At 40.8% G+C, this 22679-nt stretch overlaps 1 protein-coding gene across 1 annotated transcript; it reads right to left on the reverse strand.

The window, feature by feature from the left end:
- Positions 1-15876: 15876 nt before the first annotated feature.
- Positions 15877-16389, reverse strand: LOC117022494 (vacuolar protein-sorting-associated protein 25-like). Its single transcript, XM_033106597.1, has one exon. The coding sequence runs from the start codon at positions 16387-16389 to the stop codon at positions 15877-15879; it is 513 nt and encodes a 170-aa protein (XP_032962488.1).
- Positions 16390-22679: the final 6290 nt, after the last annotated feature.

A 22679-nucleotide genomic window follows, 5' to 3' on the forward strand; every position in this document is an offset into this window, starting at 1 on the left:
TGTTCATACATTTCATAAACAATTATTGAGAACCTGCTAGATGCCATGGAATTTGATAGATGCCTAGGAAACAAAGATGAATAAGACACAGTCACCATTGTCACAGTCTAGTGTGGAAGACGGAGAATTAGACAGATGATTGCATTCGGGCTTTATACACGCAATAAAGATGTGCACATGGCACTTGGAATCCCATGGGAGAGACTCTTCTCCAACAGCAGTTCCTTATACCTCTGGTTCACAGTTACTTTGATTATCTTTGCCTCATAGTTTATTGCTAATATAACCATCTTCCTTGTTACATTGCGAACTCCTTGAGGCCAGATGCTGTCTTATTTTTCTTCCAATTCCTTTAATGTCTTGCACAATATGTTGCAAATAGTAGGTGTCCAATAAATGTGTTCTGGATGTATTATTAATATGTGGATGAAATGAAGCCATCAGCAATGAGCACTTTCAAATGTTGTGGTCTGTCTTGAAAGATCCATATTCTGTGAAAAGCAGTATACATGAAGTCAGACAATTAAGTTCACGAACTCATCCTAAAAAAAGTGCTACCTACTTCATTGCTGAATATCACTATGGTCACCTTCAAAGCACTCCCCTTGGGAAGCTATGCACCCACGCGAGTGCCTAGTCCACCCTTCAAAGCAATTGTGGAACTCTTTTCCTGGAATGGCCATCAGAGCTGTCACCGTATTACCCTTGATGTCCTGAATGGCATCAAAATGTCTTCCTTTCAATATTTCCTTTATCTTTGGGTAAAGAAAGAAGACATTGGGGGCTAGATCAGGTGAGTAGGGAGGGTGTTCTGATACAGTTATTTGTTTACTTGCTAAAAACTCACTCACAGACAGTGCCGTGTGAGCTGGTGCATTGTTGTGATGTAAGAGCCATAAATTGTTGGCGAAAAGTTCAGGTTGTCTAACTTTTTCACTCAGCCTTTCTAGCACTTCCAAATGATAAACTTGGTTAACTCCAGTTGGTACAAACTCATAATGAATAATCCCTCTGATATCAAAAAAAAGAGCAACACTGTTGCAACAAGTTCACGAACTTAATTGTCAGAGCTCATATAGTACATACGAAGTACAATATTAAAGCCTGATAGCTGATTTGAAATGCTCATAAGAGTCTTTAATAACTGTTTACATTAGGCAAAGTACATCATCAGGCTGTATCTCAAGTTCGTTTGTTAAATGGAAGTGATAATAATAAGGCCACAGGATTACTACAAATAAATTCATTACTCATTAAAAATACTTAGAAAGTGCCTTAATGGTAGCTTCTAATAAATATTAGCTATCATCTCCTCTTCACAAATAGACTTAAAGATCTTCACTCCTGTAGAACATGGACTACTGCAGGCAGATCAAAAATTCAAATTCCATGGATAAAACATTAAAAGTTTTGATCTTTTGTACTTCTTGCCAAGTCTAGTTGCAGCATCAATCTATTACAAATCCAGAAACTGCTGACTTAAAACTTTTTGCAAGCCATACATTTTACCTTTTCTGACCATACTAGAAAATATAATGCCATCTTGGGAAAGTCTGTTTTGAGATCACCACCTCTATTCATTGACTGATATCACTGTGAAAAGCCTCAATAAAAATAATAAATAAAAGTTGCCATTTATTACGTTCCTATTACATGTTGTATGCTTTACATATATTATTTTCCATTCTTAGAACAACATGCAAGGAACACACACTGTAATATCCATTTTAGAGATGATAAACATGAAGCTCAGGGAGATCAAGTTCTTCACCCCATAGAGGTCCCACTATTGCAAACAGTTTGACACACCCTCACTCTATCTTATCACTGTCCTTTCACACTCTAACGAGCATTATTTTGTGCTTGGCTTCATTATCCTCCATCTGTTTAGTCAGCACTACTGAAAAAGAAGAAAGTTCTGGACAGAAGTAGAAATAGTGGAATTTAAATTTGATCAATGAAAATACTTTGCCTTATAATTTCAACAATTTGGTGTAATTCAAGATGGAGACGAGGTTTCACATCTCCTGATTCACTCCACTCTTCCAGACAGTTCTATAGCGAGGTCGACTGACATGGCTGGTGATGATTTTCTGAGATTGGTAGACATGGATATTCCAGGGTCTCTGCCAGTTTCAATATTCAATAGTCATTAAACTTTTTCATATATTCAAACTCTCTTTGCACATTAAATTCATTAGTTTTTGTTCTGTCCACTACAGATTTCGAGAACTGCTGGTCACTGTCAGCTTCATAATTATCCTTCATATGGTCTAAGGCCGTCCTGTCCAAGAGAAATAAACAGGAGCCACATATATAATTTTAAATTAACTACTAGCCACATTGAAAAAAATAAAATAAAATGGTACAAGTGAAATTTATTTTAATAATGTATTAGTTTCCTGTGACTGATGTAACAAATCACCACAAACTTGGTGTCTTAACACAACACATTTATTCTCTTGGGGTCCTGAAGGCCAGAAGTCCAAAATCAGTATCACTGGGCCAAACTCAAGATATCAATAGGGCTGCTCTCCCTCTGGAGGCTCTAGCGAAAAGTCGTGCCTTTCCTCTTACAGCTCCAGGTGGCAGTTGGCATTCCTTGGCTTGTGGCCACATCGCTCAAAGGTCTGCCTCCATCTTCACATCATCTTTTCCTCCTTGTCTGTGTAACTACTTCTACCTTCCTCTTAAAAGGACACATGTGATGGCATTTAGAGCCCACACAGATAATCCAGGGTAATCTCCCCATCTCAAGATTCTTACCGTAATCACATCTACAAAGATTGTTTTTCCAAACAAGGTAACATTTACAGGTTCCAAGAATTAGACCCTGATGTCCTAGGTGGCCATTAGTCAACCTATTATAAATAACATTTGATTTTACCCAATATATCCAAAATATTATCATTTCAATGTGTAATCAATATTTCATCCTAAATCTTCTAGATCTGGTGTGCTTTTTAAATATACTTAAAATAATACATCTCAACTAGAATTAGCCATATTGCAAGTGCTCAATAGCCACATGTGGCTACTGTTCTGGGAAGTACAGTAAGGATTGCTTTAATTTGCTCATCAAACAATTCTTTTTCTTGCTCAGAAGCAAAGGAGCATCTGCAATAAAGCTGTCCTCATTCAATTTTGCTTTTTTTTATCACCATGGGCAGAATTACTATCTTTCTACCTCATAGGATTTCTGTGAGGATTAAATTATGAAAGCTCTTTGGAAAATGTAAATCACTCTGTAGTCCTTTCAAAAGCCAGCCAAATGTATTGCCAAAGTCTTCTGCTCAGTATCTTCTAGTCATTCATGTATCTCCTGCTCAGTATCTTCTAGTCATGCTCATACATTTGGCATAACTGAAACCTATCACAAAAGAGCAAACATGAAGGACTGGGCCATTCCACTAACTAGAGCTGGGAGCTTGATCAGACAGCAGATCATGGATAAAGACATAAGAAGGAAATAGGATCAACATTTAGAAAATTGTCGAGAAGAAATGTCCCCATTCTGGCACAGAAAACATTCATTCACTCATTCAAAAAATTTATTATGTCATTGACACAATGCTAGGTGCTGGGGATGCAATGCTTAATGGTGAGGAAAAAGAAAAACATATAGGCATTGCCTCCCTCACCCACCTCCTTTGGAGGTTTGAGTCTAGAGGGAAAGCAAAAATAAATGAAATGGGAAAAGTGCAACTGTGATCTTTTCTCCCAGGGAGCAGAGCATGGTTCTCTGACAGGGAGTTTGACCTTGTCAGAGGGGTCAGAGACGATTTTCTTGAGGAAATGATGATTAAGCTAAGACATAAATCATAAGGAAGAATTAATTCAGTGAAGAGGAGAGGAAAAGACATTGCAGGCAAGAGAAACTCTTGTACGAAGACCTTTCTTTAGGAGAAATCATGATGAGATGACAGACAGAAGCCAGGATGTCTGGAGTGCAGAGCATGAGCAGAAGGGTCCAGGTACAAGGTGAGGCCAGAGAGGTGGGAGGGGACTCACTTATGTGACCATGTAAGAGAGTTTCGTTTTTTTCCTAAAGTAAATACTCATCTCCTGGAAACTTTTGTGCTTTGAAAAGATCCTTCTGCTGGAGTGTGAAGCAGATTGTTAAGGGGACAAGGGAAAATGTAGATGGGAAAGGCGACAAGAATATATACAGGTGGAACAGCGAGGGAGCTAGGCAAGGGATGATGGCACGGTGTAAAATATGAAGTCATCCTTGAATCCTCTTTTTCTTTCATATCTCACATCTAATCTACTAGGAAGTTTTACTGGCTGAATCCAAATGAATCCTTTTGCCCCCTCTAATGGTGACCTGCGATAGAAGTCTCTAGACCAGATCAACTATTCTGTCTGATCTCCTTGTTTGCAATGGTGACCCTATATTTTATTCTTCTACACACAGAAGTCAAAGGGATTTCCTAAATGATCAGTCAATCCATGTCATTCACCTGCTCAGCACCCACAACGGCTTCCATCTCCCTCAGAATAAAAGCCAAAATCCTTCAAGGTACTTCACGGTCTGGCCCCCTAACCAAATCTTAACTCATCTTCTACCTCTCTCCCCTTTACCACGATGGTCAGCTTGCTCTTTTTAAACAAGTGAAACACCGTCCTCATGCAGGGACTGGTCATTTGTTGTATCCTCTACGTGAAACCCTCTTTTCTTAAACACTCCATGGTCCCTCATCTAAAACTCACCATTTATAACTCCACTTAGCCCCTTTCATTCAGCTCACTCACCTAAAATTGAAACTTCATATTTGATATGAAAGAAGGCGAGGGAGAAAACCACAAAGATACCTGGGAGGAAAGCATTCCAGGCTGTGGGAATAGCAAATGCAAAATCCTGAGGCAGGAGTTCCAAGAAGCAAGGGAGCCAACCAGCTGGAGGCATGCTGGTAGAAGGTGGGGTGGAAAGGGGAGGCTGGGTTTAAGGCAATAGGGGAAAACTCACGTAGAGCACGGATTGCAGCTAGCAAGTGGGGTTGGTTGGTTGGCAGAGAAGCAGTTGGCAGATTGTGCATCGTGTGGAACCTGCTTCCTGTGTCACCAACCCAGCCGCCAGTGAGACCATAGTGGTATGAAGCCCCCATCCATGGCTCCGTGGGTGCTCCTTTTTGGCCTCGCCATACCCTGCATTCTTATGTGGGGAGCGGGACAAGAGACCCCACATGACAAAGTCTGAGCTTGGCTGTGGGGGTGGCTTGGAGAGGAGGAAATAGGGAAAGGTGTAACTTAGGATTTTGGGTGTTGGTGTAAAACCACTGTTTAGTGGTGATGACGATGATGATGATGGTGGAGGTAGTAGAAGCAGTGGTAACAGTGCAAGGGACACTTATGCTAACAAGTGTGTGCTGGACAGGTTGGAAACCCTTCTTTATTTATTACATTCAGGTACTTCATCACCTCTCACCCCCACGGACTGAGGGCTATGATTTGCATTTTCATGATCCAGGCCCTTAGAGAGCCAAGCTGACAGGAAAATAGGGGTGAGAAGTGGGTGACCATGAGGGATCAGCCCTGCCCTTTTCTGTTCCTTGGGACTGGCTGCAGTGAGTTTCCTTCTGTCGGTTTACAACAGCTGACCCTTTGGCCAGTGTCAGAGAATTGGGATCATCACAGTCATCATGGTAATTGTTCTGATCCACGAGCTTTTATGAATCTCTCAAACTGAATGTAAAAGTGAAAGTGATGTAGTTGGAGGAAGCGTACATATAAAATTGTGCCCAGGACATAAATCAGATGAGAAGTGACCTGAGCATTGTAACTCATGTAAGTTCTTTGGTCCTGGAGGAGACTTGACTCACTGATAACAGACAGTTGGGCCCTGGAAGCTAATTTGATCACACGTTCTCTGCGAGGTTAACTATGGTACTGGTATTTGTGAGTGGTGATTCAGAGCCCTGGACCAAGCATGTACCCACATTACTCTATTTCCTTCCCCTGTCCATTGGAGGTCCCCTCCCACTGAGTAGGCAATAGCCCATAATTATCATTGTGTCAGTGTGTGACAGCTGTGAACCTACTCCTTTTCCGTTTCATGGAGGATTCCTGTAGTTCCTAGCAGCTGCCGTTTCCCTGGTGATCTCATCTAAGCTCACGTCTGAGAAGATCGTCTACACTCTCGATCCCAGACCTCCCCGGTGAGTACATCCAATCGCCTCTTTGACATCTCTATTTGGATGTCAAATGGCCATTTGAAGCCAACATCCAAAACTGAGCTGCTGATAACTGTTCCAAAACTTGTAGCCTTCCCAATCCCAGTTAATGACCACTCTATTTTCCAACTGCTCAGACCCCAAATGTCTCTCTGTCACACCACGTATTTGATCTTTCAGCAGATCTACCTTCAACATATATCCAGAACCTGCACATTTCTCCCGACCTCCTCAGCTGCTAGCTTTGTCTAATGTAATGGTTACAGCTGACGGCCAACTAGTCACAGCTATGGCCATCTACTACCCGAGCCAGCATCTTTCCATGTGAGGTCAAGAACCTGGAAACTGCTCTCTGGGACTCTGTCCCCACAGACTTCTAGTCTAAAAGGGCAGCCAAAGCCATACCTGAGGCAACCCAAATCAGGGAGTCAGTCCCAGCTTCCATATTTGCCTATCCTTTACCTTACTGCCCTGTCTCCTGGCAGTGTGTGAGTGGTTACTCCTTATTAATCTATGGCTCCTATGTGTAGCTAATGGCAGAATATGCCTTTTTGGTAATGTTAGTTAAAAAATCTCAGGTGAACTGAACCCCCTATTTGGACTGTGAGATGCATCTTTGGCACCCCAGGTGCAGAGTATGTAGGATTCAGATAAACAGTGGAGAATAACAAGGAGTTGGAGTTTCCATTGGCACTATGAAAGACTTGACAGAATTTTTATATAGATAAAACCATTCATTCATTTAATTCACTTAAAAATATGTGAGGTCCACCAATTATGTTCCAAGAATATAGCTGATGTATGAGTGAAGTAACGATGATCAATGAACTGAGAATATAATGAGCAAGATAGATATTTTCCCTACACTCATGGAGCATAAAGTATAGTGAGGGAAGCAGATAGTAATCAAATAAATGCCTCCATAATATATACCTTGTCATTTGTTAGGTGGAGGAAAAGAAAAAAGTGCTATAAATGAAAATAATAGGCATCTTTTAGTTTGGATAAATGGGCGAAGGGGTTCAAATAACCTTCTCTGAAGAAGTGGCACGTAAGCTAAAATATCAACATGGAGCAGACATTAGCCAAGGTAAGAGAAGTGTGTGGTATGAAAAGGGGGCCTTCTCACAGCAAGAACAGCATGTGAAAAGTTCCTGAGGTAGGAAAAAGAAACTAAAAAAGACTAGCGACAAAACTAGAGCAATGGAATGCAGGGTAGTGGTTGCCTGGGGCTGCAAAGGAACACAGAGGTGGGGGATATTTTAATGAGATAGAAATGTTCTATATCATGATTGGAGTGATGGTTACATGACTGTACACAATTGTCTAAATTCACTTACAGTCACTGAATTTTATTGTTTATAAATTATTCCTCAATAAAGTTTGGGAAGTTAAAAACAGTGAGCTTTTTAAGACTTTTCCTTTTTAAGTCTCAGCTAAAGGTTCATATTAACCTGACTTCATCTAATATAAAAACAAAGCTGAAAAATGCACAGAAGAACTAAGTAAAATGTATTTATTTAGGACTTTATTTCCTTGTTCATTTGTTCATGGCTCGTGTATTTAAAAAGATGATTTAAGGTGGAAGGGGTGGATTGAGATTCTAAGGGCCATTTAATATTTTTATTTTTACACCTCGCAGCAAGGCACTTAAAATTCTGAACTTCTTTCCTCATCTAGAAAAATGGGGGGAGAAAAGCATCTTTCATATCAGGTTGTTGAGTGGATTATTTCATTCAATCTCCTTGGAAGATGTCAGTTCCAATAGATACATAGTAGGCCTTCCTTCACTAACATTCTCTTTGGTATCTAAAAATCAAGCACATTGATAAATTATTCTGATAAAATCAGCCTCCATGAGAGGGCATTTGTGACTGTGTGTAGTGTTCTGGCTATGGGGCATCTCTAAGGAATGACCCTAGGGGAGAGAGCTAAAGCAGCCGCGGATAAGGATTGCTGGTGTTGGTGAAGGATATGTCCTGTACTTGTCTCCTGCCCCGCCCCAATATGGCAGAAATATTATTACTCAGGAGCTCAGCACACCCATATTCACCCAGAATCTGCCTGAGATCACATCCATATAAAGGGCCAGAGTAGAATGAGACTTGTTCAAACCTCTCCAAGGAAACGCGAAGCAAAGATCACAAAGCAAGCATTCAATTCAGATGCAAAACATAGCTGCACACCTAAAGTACCTCTGGAGTTTATCCAAACTCCATTTTCTCTCTTCTTTCATCGTTTCTGTGTTCTCCTTTTCATTTCCTGACTCTGACTTTCTAAAGTCATAAAGATGAAATTTCTAACCTTTGAAAGTCATAAGTAGACAAAATTCATTGTTAAAGGCTGAAACAATTCACTCTGACTCCCTTTAGTTTTCAATTACTCAAGAAAACCTCGTTTTCAATGAATAAAGGCCACCCTTTCAACCAAGTTGGGGTGTCTCTGGAGCCAGGAATTGTGCTGATCGTCACCATAAAAATGCACAGGCAGAGAGCAGACAGGCAGAGAGCTGTGGGGAGGCTCGTAGACAAAGGAGGTGTTATGTGTTGTACAACCATTCACTGCAAAGGGATTGTTTAAGTGGAGATGGCTGGTCGACACTCATACAAGAGGGAGCCTTCATACGTAAATAAAGGCTGGCTGCCACAGAAACCCCTCCATCTGCTGCTGCCCATTGCCGGACTTCCAAGGCGCTGGCTGCACTAATTGAAAACATGGATGGATCTGTGCCCCACATGTTCACTTTTAGGAAATCACTGAAAATTTGTTTTCGGCTAGGGCCAGCCCTAGGCTGACTCTCCGCTCCTCCAAGCCAAAGGGGTATCTATTTGGGGGCTTTATGGCTGCTGCTGTCTTTTGATCATTGATTCCTGATATTTTTCCCCACTGCAACCCTCCCCCTATTTGGAGAACTCTAGCCGTCAATATGGCGAGTGATTTGTTAAGCTGCTAAGCTTCTTTCACTTTGGGGCCCAATTCAAAGTAAGGCCTGAGTAGAGAGAGAGCTTTCCTCTGCAGAGAGGGGCGGGGAGAAAAAAAAGAAATCGAGTATGGATATGAGCTCTGAAGAGGGGACTGTTTGGGCAGTTGCAGGCCGTGCCCCTGCTCTCCTCTGAAGAGCTTAATATGTCCTAGGTTTCAGTAATTAGTCACAGAGGAGCAAAGGGTCCTCAGCAATGGCAAGCCAGCTGCACGCAACACTTCTGGCCATTACTTAAGTTTCTTCTCCTTCCAGACTGAGGCAAAACTGCAGGTGTCAGATCAGAGGCTGATGCCGACCAGAAGCACATCTCCTCAGTATGCACGGAAGTCCATCCTGAACTGAAAATCATTGACCATGGGCTTTACCCCTCCTCTCCCTCTGATGGAGAAAAGACGAGTATGCCTGATCAGCCTTGTTTGGCACCTAAAGCAAACTGAGGCACAAATATGTGAAATCACACATAGTCTCAAAGAGAATGGCTAACAGACTCAACTCCTCACTAGTAAATTAGAGTTCTTTCTGTTAGAGCACACAAGCTTGAAAATAGCCACTGGGCTCTTCCAAATAACCTATGTGTCCCCCAAAGGACAATGAAGTGATGGGGGTGGAGAAGGAATTTGAATTAATGTGTACCCTGCTTAACGCTGAATCATATTTATAATGCACTATCACCAGGAATGAAGGTTTTCGATTTATTTGCTGGAGGCAACCAGTGTATCACAGAAGTTGTATAAAGATAGAATCTAGAAATCAAAACTCTTTTTCTGCTGAACCCTTCATGCTTCTGATCAGGACACTTAGACACATCCTATCTTCTATGAAATGTCAGAACAAGCTGTCTTCTGCACAAGGAGACTTTTGAAAGTTACTAAGATTTGTGTACTAAACCGAGCTAACTGGTTTAAATGACTAAAGACTATGATTTAGCATTTGCTTATTCATACAAAGATATTTATTGAACAATAAATGAAGGCACTATTGTTCCATCTGATGCATTCTGGAACACCTGATCTTTATAGGCTGGGTGGATGAAGTTACTTAGCCCTGGGCCAGCTTTCTTCCAAAAACTTTTAAGTGAAAGCCAAAAGAGAATTAACAGGGATGTTGGAAGTCACATAAACACAGCTGAAGAAAGCATATTGTCTTGATTTCAGCTTGAAATCTGTGCTAAATTAGCAGTAAGAAGTTTAGCAGCAACGCCTCATTTCTTAAAACATCAATTGTTTTTAGGTTTAACTGCAGCACGATTCACTTTTGTGGGAATTAAAAAATTGAAAACATTTTAACTTTGCCCTAAAAACGTGCTCATAAATCCAGAAGATACATGCACCAATTTTGTTTGTTTGTCTCATATTCTGTTTCCTGGGTAGACTGGCAAGCATTTTTATGTTGTTTATTGTTGACACGAATATTATAAACTAAGAACTGTTTTGAGATTTTTTTTTAATCTCCAATAATCTCTTCAAATATTTAGTGTTTAAAGTACAATGTGCAGATGCTATTGGGAATAGTTTTAGGATCCTGAAGATATTTCTTGACAGGAAGCCCAAACCAGAATTTACATAATGGGTTTTGGTCTTGTAAAAGGTATTCATAACTCTTGTTAAATTTCTGCATTCCTTTTCTTCAAGTTCACCAACGCTAAGAAATGGGGCTGATCCAAGATAAAAGTAGGAACAAAGCGATTCAAGTGCTCCTCTATTTTGATAAGGGCACTGGGCTAACATGCGAATGTCATTGTTGATGTCAGTATACCAAGCCCAAGATAAACACGGCTGGACTGCTCTTACTGCAAATTCGGGTGACACTTTTCTTTATTAACGAGCGTTTCTTTTTCTGCAAAAAGAAGAAAAGTTTTATCTTACGTTTCATGGCTTCAGGCCAAGAGAGATCGTTTCTTTCTTCTCTGCCTTCACTCTTTAATAACACTAACAAAAGTCTTTCTTTTTCCTCTTCATCTTTGTATTTTTGTTAATATCCTTTTACTTCCATCTCATTGTGACTTTTGTACCTCTTATTTTTGTAGGGGAAAAAAATTGATTCACTTAAATTAATGTTTATTTTAGTCCTTTCTCTTGAAACCCACATTTAAGTGAGTTCATGACTGTGAAAGGTACAGGCTTCTTGGGTCTAAAGTTGTTAAGTGAGCGTAACTTCATGACCGTGTCTCTATGGACATTTAAAATTTGTTTTCTTTTGTTTGGGTGAGGTTTACTTTACCACTGCCCAGTTGTTATAAGAGTGGAGTAAACCCAGTCATTTGTTTCTAAAAGAATGTAGTTATTATCCATGTCTTGGACTTTAACACCAGCTTCAAAAAGATGGCTGAGTACACCAGAGTCTTTACAATAATACTTGGATCTGGGTTCATACAGGGTATTTTGGTGACTCCTTCTTCCTACTAAGGGAAACATACGTGGTGAGAGATTCTCTTCCCATTTTAGCAGAGGGAGGAATTGGTAGCATGAGTAGTATGATGGCGCCATGCAGTGGAAAATCAACAGGCCAGGCATTAGAAGACCTGCTAACTAAGCCCAATGCTGCTGTTTAAGACCATCCCTTCTCCGTTGAGAATCCCTTTTACTATTATTCTTTTCTTTGGAAAGATTAGGTCTTCCAAACATACAGTATTTCTAAAATAGGAAACTAAACATTTTCCTTAATAAACAATCTATACTGTCTATATACTCAATCAAATGAATATTCAGACAGCTCAAGATGACCATGTCGCCGTACAAAGCATCCATAAGGCAACAAAAGTTCATGTCATTACCTTAGGTGGCTTGACTGACGGTAAATGCATGATTTCAATTAGGCTTCTTGAAATATTAAAAATAACTCATGAGAAATAACTCATTTCTATAGTCTCATACTCTGTATGAACTCAAGGCCCAGAGTTGGGAAAAATTGGCATAATTTATCTGAACCTCATTTTTCTCTTCTCCAAAATGGGGGGAAATAATGGGAGGCTCAATTCAAGGTTGTTATAAAAAATGAAATTAAATCATATGTGTTAAAGAGCTACATTAGATGCTAGAGACTATCAGGTTGGTGCAAAAGTAATTGCAGTTTAAAAGGTTAAAAACGATTGCAAAAACTGCAAATACTTTTACACCAACCTAATAGTATAAATTATGCACTGAAGTAGTAGAGAAGCAGGAAATAGAAAACCTGAATTTCTGAATTAAAAAACAAAGAAAAAAAACGCACCTTAGTTTCTTAAGGAAGATAAGACAAGAGCCAAAAGTCTTTTTGATCTTTTACTTGTCTATCCTAAGACTCTCAGTATGGAAATTCATTCTTACTCGAACTTAAAAACAGATGAACACCCTCAAAATACTTTCTGAGTTCAACAGGTAATCCCTTTAACATGAGATCATCATGTATTGAGTAAACAGAGGCATATTTCCAGGAAAGAATTTTGGTTTGTGGCTATATAAATATAGTTGCCTAAGCCACCATCCTTTATTTGGAAATGGCTTCACCAACTGTCTTTGTGAGCAGTCATGTTTGTACTAAAATAATCACACTCCTTTGCTGCAGATAATTGAACCAGCAATGAATACCTATCTCATAGGACAAATTAAGGTCATCAGATTCACTCTCATAAGATTTTGAACTACAATACTCAGTTAAGTGATGACAGGCACTTAAACAGAAAGGTCACGTAGGATCATTCATTCATTCATTCCAAAAGTAGGTACTCATTACCTGACAGAAACCATGCACAGGGCTGAGTCAGAGTGAGCCAGAATCTGCAGCAAGAAAAACCAAGATCATGTATAAAATTATGGGGAGCAAGAATTAAGAGATTGAAAGAAGGAAGTTTGCTGAAATAAAAGAAGAACTGACCATGGCAAAGAAAAGCAGAGTAAGCCATCTGCAGAGCAGGCCTGCCTGATGATATCCACCTTTCCTGAGCCCTACCTGCATTGTCTGCGCTTGGCTTCTGTAGTATTCCCTGGTATCCTTTTAATAAACCCCTCTTTGACTAAGCTTGTATGTGTGTGTGTGTTTGGGGGGGCTTGGTTCCTCACAAGCAAATGTGCCCTGACTAAAACATGTGCCATTGTTAATTTTTAATGCAAACTTGAAATACTTTTTTTTTCCCTAAAAACTAGAGATGTTTTAAGGCCAAAAGGCATTAAAGTTAGTAATCAAATTCAGCGAGGACAGAGGAGCTTTGTTCCTCCCTCTTACTACTGACACGGTCTCCTAACTTCTCACCCTGCAAAGTGCATGAATGGTTTGAATGGCGGGGAAGGGGGAGGGTGGTGTTAGCATATCATTTCCCTGGGTCCCTACACTGGAGGAAAGTGGGGCTAACTAGCAAGTGACCCAGCTGACGAATTCTATTTCGGAACAAACACGTCTCCTCTGGCAAAGACAGATTCTGATTTTATTTAAATCCTGCTTAAAATTAAATCCTTGCGACATCAAGCTGAAAAGGAGAGGAAGGTGTGAGATGGAGAGGGAAGTGATTCCTAACTTGATGTGTCCTAATGAAATGGCATGCGGTAAGATGACTGCTAAGTGTCTGTTAGGGGAGGTGGCAGGAACAGCCCTGAAGGCCTTGCTGGCTACTGGGGGAGAAGACAGAAAGGTTCGGGATTTTATTGTGTTTGGTTGTCTGTCTGCACACTTCTATCTTTCAGTCACCTGTCAGTGTAACTAGATCAGGATGAAGATTTTGTGAAGAAAGAAAGTCATAAGCAATTCAGAAGGCTTCAGGGATTTTAAGCAGTCATGGTCAAAATGTTCCTTTGGGCTGACTTGCCAAGGTCCTAAAATGTGATGGAAATGGAATTAAAATCCCTTTTAGGTCATAATGAGAAGAGGAGAGCTGGCTTTAAAGTTGTCTGAGTACCTTCTCATTCCTGGTCCTTTGCTTGCTCCTGTTCCTAAGGCCAACTCCCATTTTCTTAGGCATCCAGTGTGCTCATCAAATCATACATACCCCTCATAAAATTCAAGGATATGTTCAAAAAGGCATTCACATCTAGGCATAAAGGACTGATGAGGTTGCAGGTGAAAACACTTCTGGAACCATGCACTTTAACACAAGAGAAAACTGACTAGAGAATCGATCTCCAGGTATGAGAATTCAAGCATCAGTGGGTTGCAGGGAGATACATACCAGGCGGGAGGGACCCTCATGAGGTTAATTTGAGGGACTGCACCTCTCCCAGTGAGGCTGCATCTGGGCAAACATCTGGCTATACTGGAAGCTATCTGATGCAGAACATGAGAGCGACTGAGAATCATAGGAAACTGGTCCCCTGACACCTTTTCCCCACAGTCTAGGTTGCCCATCATGGTGGTATCTCTCCAGAATTCCCCAGTAATTCCTAAAGAAAGAAACAAAAATCTCTGAAAAACTTCAGTATCAGATGAGCTCCGCAAAATCACTAATACATACATGGTTTGAGAATGCTGAACAAAGCCAGGGATTGTATTAAAATATTTTGTTGATGTACATCAATTGGAAAAATGTAAAAGACCATTGATTTTGAATGATGGGAGGCTGTCAGCAGCACCTGGTTTTCCCTCTTCCTATCCATGTTCCCAGTGATCCCATCTCCCCCAACATATTCACATTGCCATCACTTTCATCCCCCCACCCTCAGCAATACACATGTGAGGAGTGGTCAAAATCTACAGCGAATGTTTACATTTAAAAAAATGGCTACAGTAAAAGACACATTGCCCTTAATACCTCTCAAAATACTCCTCCTTGCTTCAAACACACTTATCCCATCATTTCTGAAACAGTTTTGGAAGTCCTCTTTTGTGAGTGTCTTTAGCTGTGCTGTTGTGGCTGTCTCAATATCCTGAATCGATTCAAAATGTTTTCCTTTCATGGTCATTTTGATTTTGGGGAAGAGCCAAAAGTCACATAGTGGCAGATCCAGTGAATAAGGTGGATGAGGACACACCGTAATATTTTTACTTGACAGAAATTGCCGTATCAGAAGTGATGTGTGACACTGAGCATTGTCATGATGGAGGATGAAGTAAAGACACTCATGAAAGAAGACTTCCAGAACTGCTTCAGAAAGTGGCAAGAATGATGGGACAAGTGTGTTCAAAGTGAAGGGGAGTGTTTTGAGAGGGATTAATGGCAATGTGTCTTTTAGTGTAATAAATATTTTTTGGGGAGGGGGATTGAGTTTTTTAATATCATAAATCAGTGCCCAGCCCCGCCTCTCACTGCCAGGCCCTTTCCTGGACCTCCTGTCTTCATACTGCCTGGAAGGCTGCCTGTAGCCAGGGCTTCCACCATCCCCTAGGAAGGATCCAGCACCAGCCTGAGAGGGGAGGCAACAGCAGGTAAGCAGGTGGGAGAGGTAAGAGACAGAAGCTTGTGCAGGCGTGTGTGTGTGTGTGTGTGTGTGTGTGTGTGTGTGTGTGTACTTACATATGTGAACGCATGTGAAGTGTCAGGTTTACAGACCCGAGCTCTGGGACAACCTACGACCAGAGAGGAGGTGGGGCAAGGAGAAACACATCTTTTCTCCTTGGCACCTCAGCCTCCCCTATCCCAGGGACAGACACATGGGGTAAGTAGGAAACCCATCCCCGGGTTGGAGCCCTTTTGAGTCTGGTGGAGTCATAGACCCAGTCTGTAGGGACACTGGGTCTGTCTCCTTCTGAAAGCCCTGGAAGGATGGGAGGTAAGAAGTACAGGGAGACAGATCTCTGCTAGAAGAACTTGACACCTCAGCCATCGCTGATAGTGATGGTTTCCGCCTTGTGCTCCTGCTGTAGGGCCTGCAGAGCCCGCAGGAGGGTCGCCTCAGCCTGCCCAGGGAACTTCTCATCTTCTGTGTCTTCATCGTTGGTCAGTTCATACAGGGTGAACACGGAGTTGTTCTGGCCACTCCTGGAAACCCACTGATAGATGAGTGTCCCCCATTCTTCTGGCCTCCGCCACATGATCAGGAAGCTAGACTTGTTCTTATCTAACCACTTGAGGTTTCCTTTCTTCCTCAGTTCCTCCAATACAATCTGGATTGATTCCGCCGGGAGCTTCCACTGTAGCTTCATGTTGTTGAAGAGCAGGCTCTCCTGAGCTTCCATCACCGTCATGCTGGACTGTTTATGCAGGCGACAGAAGGACAGGACCAGCGAGCACCAGGCGGCCAGCTGCTTCTGCCGAGTGTCCACATTTGGTTGTAATGTAAAGAAGGACGGGAAGCAATACTGCCACGGCCACTCGAAACTCATTGCCATCGTAGTAGCCCAGGAAACCCGGAACCTCAAATATTTTTTTTTAATTTAAACATTCACCATAGTTTCCTATCACACCTTGTAGTGTCCTTATACCAAATTCAAAACAAGTATATTGCTAAAAATCCATTTGAGGTTTGAAGTTAGGATGAGGCAAGGAGTCAAAGATTGTGGGGCAAAAAATGAGCTAGTAATTCACAGGAGCAAGTATACAAATGATTCATAAAGCAATTACTGTGCTCTCCAGTTTTTTGTTTTGTTCTGTTTTTTGACACATGAAAGCAGAATCTATTTGCTTCCAAAGCAGAATAAGCCAGGTCTTTAAGATAACTGCTTTCTCACATATTACAGGTTTTCAAAAATTAAGTCTATCCCTACAAAACTGAAAAGTTTCTCATTGTAGTTTATATTCTCAGTAGTGGACACAACTTCATTTTTCAGAGGCAAATGGAATAATCCTTTGCCTCATGATTCTTCCAGAAGAGATTTGCTCTCCTGCCCTTTGACTGTGCCTACAGTTGACTTAATAGCATCTTGGTCAGGAAGGTTCACTCCCTTTTAAGACAAGGTGAATTTTCACAACGTAAGGAACAGTTTCCAAGGACAGGAAGTTGCCAATTTTAGAAAGGAAGACATGTCTGAGAAAGGATCAGTGTCAAGCCAAGGAGATTTGGGTTTTGCTGTTCATTTACATGATGTTTGTGCTGATGACCCAGAGAGTCTCCACTGTTCTACCTGTGTAAAGCAGGGCTATTTGGGATTTCCTTTTGTGATAGACTTTGCGGCTCCTACTGTCTCTGCCCACGAGGTAAATGCACAGTGAGAGCACCGAGCCCCTCTGGTGCATATAGCAGTTTGTTTCCAGATAACACACGTTATATGAAGTTAATATGAGGCCGGCCCCTCCTTTCATACAGGGTCTCCTGCATTCTGGTCTTCGTGGCCACCAGCTGCTTGCCTTCTCTTCACTCCCATGCTCCTCAGTGCTCAGATTATTCTTACAAGGAAAACCTGTACAACAAAGAGGGGAAACCCTGATACCATCATGTTTGGCACCACAACCAGCAACAACTGCGAAAGCCATTTATAAAAAGGCTATTATTCTGTTTATAATCTGCTTTCATGATTGCTTTTAACTAACTCGAGGAGTAGCTGCACTAAGGTAGGAAGGTTTGTGACCCATCTGTTGAGTGTATAATTTCCTTTTCATGGGCTAGCACAGCCCAATAAAAAAAAAATATTATTAGGTGCACTAACTCAATCAGCAAACAAATGACAGGCAGATGGTCTTCAAAAACAATACTGACCATGAATGCCAGAGAGCCACAATGTGGGCCCCTGCTTTTAGGCAGCCTTTGTCTGAAAACACTCCACTGGGTTAAGTGATGCAAAATACGACAGAAAGAGAGAGAAGCTGTGTGTAAATGAGGAAGAAGTTAACGGATTCTGAAGGGCTTCATGAAAGGCTATGATAATTTTACTAGGATCAGGAAAAAAAAAAGCACCTCACATAAATAATATATCCTTGTGATGGTGCTAAAATCCAATAGATCGCTTTCACATGACATTGCTGTTCTAAATCCTTATTTTAGCCAGATTTTTTTTTTCAAAAGGGCCCTTTATGTCACAGAATTTTCTCAAGTTTTGTTTTAGTTGAGTGATGTAATGTGGTGAGTAAAAGCTTTTGTATGAGAGAATTTCACCGGTTGAAAGAAAGAAGGAAGGAAGGAAGGAAAGAAGGAAGGAAGGAAGGAAGGAAGGAAGGAAGGAAGGAAGGAAGGAAGGAAGGAAGGAAGGAAGGGAGAGAGAGAGGAAAAAAGGGACTTTTAAAAGATTTTGAAAAATTAGTGAGGTCAGAAACTAGAATGGGCAATTTCAAAGTCAGAAAGAGAGAGTTTAGCATATTGCCTATTATATAGTATGCACACATTGCCTATTATATAGTAAGCACTCAATAAGTTATCAAGGATGATAACTTGTGCGTACAAATATATAGAATATACAGAACATATAAAACCTTTAATGGTTAGTAGTGGTCAGCAGAGAACTAGCTCCAAGTCCTGGACTACCCATCATTCTTAGAGCATGAGTTCTGGTTTGTTGGGTCAGTAGTGGCTGACCATACGGATTCAGTAATCCACACATCTCCCTCTGAGTGGTGGCCTGCCTGCTTTCTATAACCTCTAGATTGTGTGCCTGCCTTTTAGGAAAAAAAGTTCAATCATGTTTAGTTGACATTTTAAAAGTTTTTTCTTGTAAAAAGAATGCAAGCTTGTAGAAAAAAATGAAAAATGCAGAAAAATCATCAAAGAGCAGAAAACAATCACTTAATTCCCATCACCTGGGAATAATGCATATTATATCCTCCTAGTATTTTTTTTGCATTTTTTCCATATTCAAAAATGTGTTATTTTGCATTCTTTTTTACTTAGCTTTATATCAAAGATTTTTATAAATATTATTTTAACAGCTGCATAGTATTTCACTGTGTGTATAGAAAACCATCTTTTCAACAATTTAAAGAGATGTATGATTGAAAACCTCTGTATATTGTTAGCTTTGTAAATTTGGGAGATTAAAAACCTCAGTCTCAGTTTCCTCATTTGTAAATGGATATAATAAAAATACCTATAACATTATATTTCTGTGAACACTAAATTAAATTATCCACATTAAGAAAGAGTTTAGCGCATTGCCTGATACATAGTAAGCGCTCAATAAAAGTTATCAACGATGCTAACTTGGGCATCAAAATTCTTGTCCACATTTCAGATAATTGCCGTAGGAAGGATTTCTAGATATGAAATTAAGGACATATCTGAACATACATATGATCTTAATACATACCATAAAATTTTTCCGTGTATATAGTAACAATTTATGCCTCACCAGCAATGTATGAGTGAGTAGCCATATAACCAAGGTCTTGTCTACAATGAGAATCATTTTTTTAAAAACTTTCCTTTATAGGTTTAAATATGGCATTGTGTTACTTGCTAAATTTGGGGTTCTTTAATGTTTTAAAATTTTTTTAACGTTTACTTAGCATTTACTTTTTTTCTTTTCTCTTTCTTCTTTTTTTGTTTGAATTGGTAAAATGTCTATTTGTACCTTTTGCTGTCTGGGTCATTTTAATTTCTTGTTCCAAATCATTCAGAAACACCCCTACAGCATCTCCCCAGTGTCAGCTCCTCTATGCCATTATCTCACGCCACACCACACAATGGCTGAAACAGCTCTCCCCACCTTCTCTCTCTTTCTCTTTCTCTCCCTCTCTATTAGATAGAGCTAAACCGTCTAAGGTGATGCTTCTCAATCTTGAATAACCTGGAGGACCCTGCTAAGATGCAGATTTAGCATTTCTTATAAACTCCCCGGTGATATTGATGCTGTTTATTTTCAACCTGCTGGGTTACTGGGTGTATCCTGTACCTGATCCAAGCTATCAGAGCTCAAGAAAGGCATCTCCCTTCCTAATTTTCATTTTTCAAAGGGAAAAAAGCTGCAGATGAGATGACGCCATCAGAATCCCCCTGGCTACCAAGAGATTGCCTAGAGGGTAAATGTCTGTGGTCCGTGGTCTGGGAACAGTGAGGTCTGCAATTTTCCACTTTAGTAACTGATATCTGGATTTTGATAACCAGTTATCAATGAGTTTTCGCTTATATAATATCCTAGCATCTAACAGTTTATCTGCCATGATCTATCGTCACAGATCTCTACGTCTGGTGTCCTGTTGCCCACTCTGGCTTTACTGCCCTTTGGGATAATGAACCATGCATAAATTATTAAATGTTATCAATGGCTTTCTGAGTTCTAGGGAGCACCATTTCATATTAGCATCTTTTATTGTTCATGCGGCCTGCAAATGAAGCTACTGCTGAGTCTCTCAAAGATGCCGGAGTCTTCTCCCCACTGAATTCCATCCCCACTCAGTGAAGGCATTGTCCCCCATGGCCTCCCAGGAGGACAATGTCCTCACGTATCAGTCCAGTCTATCACTCTCACCTCCCCAGGATTCCTGACTCCTACAACAACACTGTGCCAACACAGTCCAGTGTCTTCACCTTCTCACCATGTCCTAGTGTCAAGGAGCCAGGCAGGGTTAGAATAGGACCAGTTCCCCCATAGTCTTGCCGGTACCCTGAAACTCGAGTTATGGATGGGTGATCCCACATCGATACATTTTCCTCTTTCCAGCTTTAGAAGCTGCCTCCATCTACCACCACCCATCCAACAAGATATCTGCTCCCACAAATTTATTCAGGTTCCTCTCCATAAACGTTAGCCAGGACAGACAGGTCTTTGGTGCTTCAGCCATATCCTCACAGAATAGGGACAATATTTCCCTACTTGGGCTGGGTCACAGCCTGACCCTGTTTCTTGGTCTACAGGCAATGAGGGAAGACAAAGACAGATCACAAGCAGATCAAGGGCACCTTGGGAGACATCTGCCTGAGATGAGGTCTTCGCAGGGTCTCCAGGAAATGGAAGCCATTATTCTCTAGGAAGAGGGGAGGGGACTGCTTCAGCCAGACTGCAGGGTTCAAGGGAACTTGGGATATTAAGATTTTCAGGCTTAGCTACTCAAACAGTCCAAAACCAGGCCCCATAATCCCACTTCTTTACTTTAAGGCCTTGAATTTGTTATATAAAAACTTGTCAAGACTGTGCATTCAGTGTTTTTTTCAGTTCTGCTTCCCTTACAATGAGATACTGGACCTGATTTTCACTGGCTGAAGGAGACAAGGGTCGCCTTAGTCATTGCCATAGAGGCCTTCTAATGTTCATATCGTGCCTGTTATTTTTTTCTTTTCAAGACTTTTAAGGATTTAAAACATGCCAACAAACTACACAGTCCTTATGCTTACCACAGCCCCTGTAACACTCAAGTGCCACAGCCGTAAATCAGCCTGCCCTTCATCTCAATCCACTATAGATGAGTGTCAGAGCAACCGTGATGTTGCAACATGTTATCACCATGTACTTATAATCAGCAGTGGGGTTTTTGTATAATCTGACTGGTGAGAGATCCAGCTCAAAAATCTCATCCTACGAATCTACATTCTGGGATTTCTACTTGTACCAACTGTCTTAGCCTGAGGTTTCTGAAAGCAGTGCCTGTGACAGTAATTTATTAAGAATGTTATTCCAGGGATCAGGGATGTTAGCATGAGTGGACAAGGAAGGAAGAACAGTCCACACAAGGGTGCATCATTGTATCGGCCAGTCCTACAGGCTACTGGTTCTCAATTCCATGTGACCATCTGAGGATTCTTATGACACGTGTGTCCAGTCAGTTAGCCCAGATGATGAGATGGGGAAGCTTCCAGTTCTCATTCCTTGTTGATCAAGGGCGGCCCCGTAGATTTGAACTGTCTCACGCTTCCAGGTTATATAAGCACAAGTGCTAAGCAGGTTATTCTTTGAAAATGTCCAACTCAAAAGGCCTGTGATTAAGGTTTAGAGTTCTCTTTTAAAAAGGGGAAAGCTGTTCTGCTTCCTTCAGATATTTATTTCACTAAAAGTATTCATTTCAAATTAGGGAGCATCCTTTTTCCTTCTTTCTTTTATCCTTTTCCATTCTCAACCTCCTATTTCTCACTAAATAAGTTCAAACACTCTGGGCCGTGTGTCCTTTTAGCATCTCAGGCAGACATGAGATAGTTGAGCACAGAGAAAATTTGTCATCATTACTCACATCTAAATAGCTATTATTAAAATGTGCACATAGGAAAAATCATCTTTAATTCCAAAATTTTATAAGAACAAATGTGGGATTATCAGAATATTCATTAGGAGAAGAAGAAACATAAAATGGGACTGTGAGACAGATCTGTGAAGTGTGGATGTGTGGAGCCAACATCTGAGCCTGACGCCTCTGAGCGTTAACACATGGTCCCTCCATCAAAGGTCTGTATATGCAACTCAGCTGCTGGACTGACAGAAGATTTGGGGTTGTTAACACACACTTCATTAAAATACCAGCTAAAATCCAAGTTCGAAATCCCACAGTTTGTGTTAGTTGATAAAACTCAATTGCTTCTAATTACTGTTAGTGCAGCTTTAAAATAATATTTTGTTGTAATAAAGGATTCAATATGACAAGTGAGAGTTGGCCCGCTGAACTGGAAACACCAGGCAAGAGGGAACGTGTGCACACACAGTGTTCCTCACTCTGCCTGACTTGTTTTTCTGAAAATTTTCTAAGCATCCAACAGAGAAAAAAATGACTAGTCTTCAAATGGGTTTTGAAAGGGTGAGAATGACTCAAAGATTGGATGTTATTTGCA

The sequence above is a fragment of the Rhinolophus ferrumequinum genome, chromosome 5 (assembly GCF_004115265.2).
Source record: "Rhinolophus ferrumequinum isolate MPI-CBG mRhiFer1 chromosome 5, mRhiFer1_v1.p, whole genome shotgun sequence".
NCBI lineage: Eukaryota > Metazoa > Chordata > Mammalia > Chiroptera > Rhinolophidae > Rhinolophus > Rhinolophus ferrumequinum.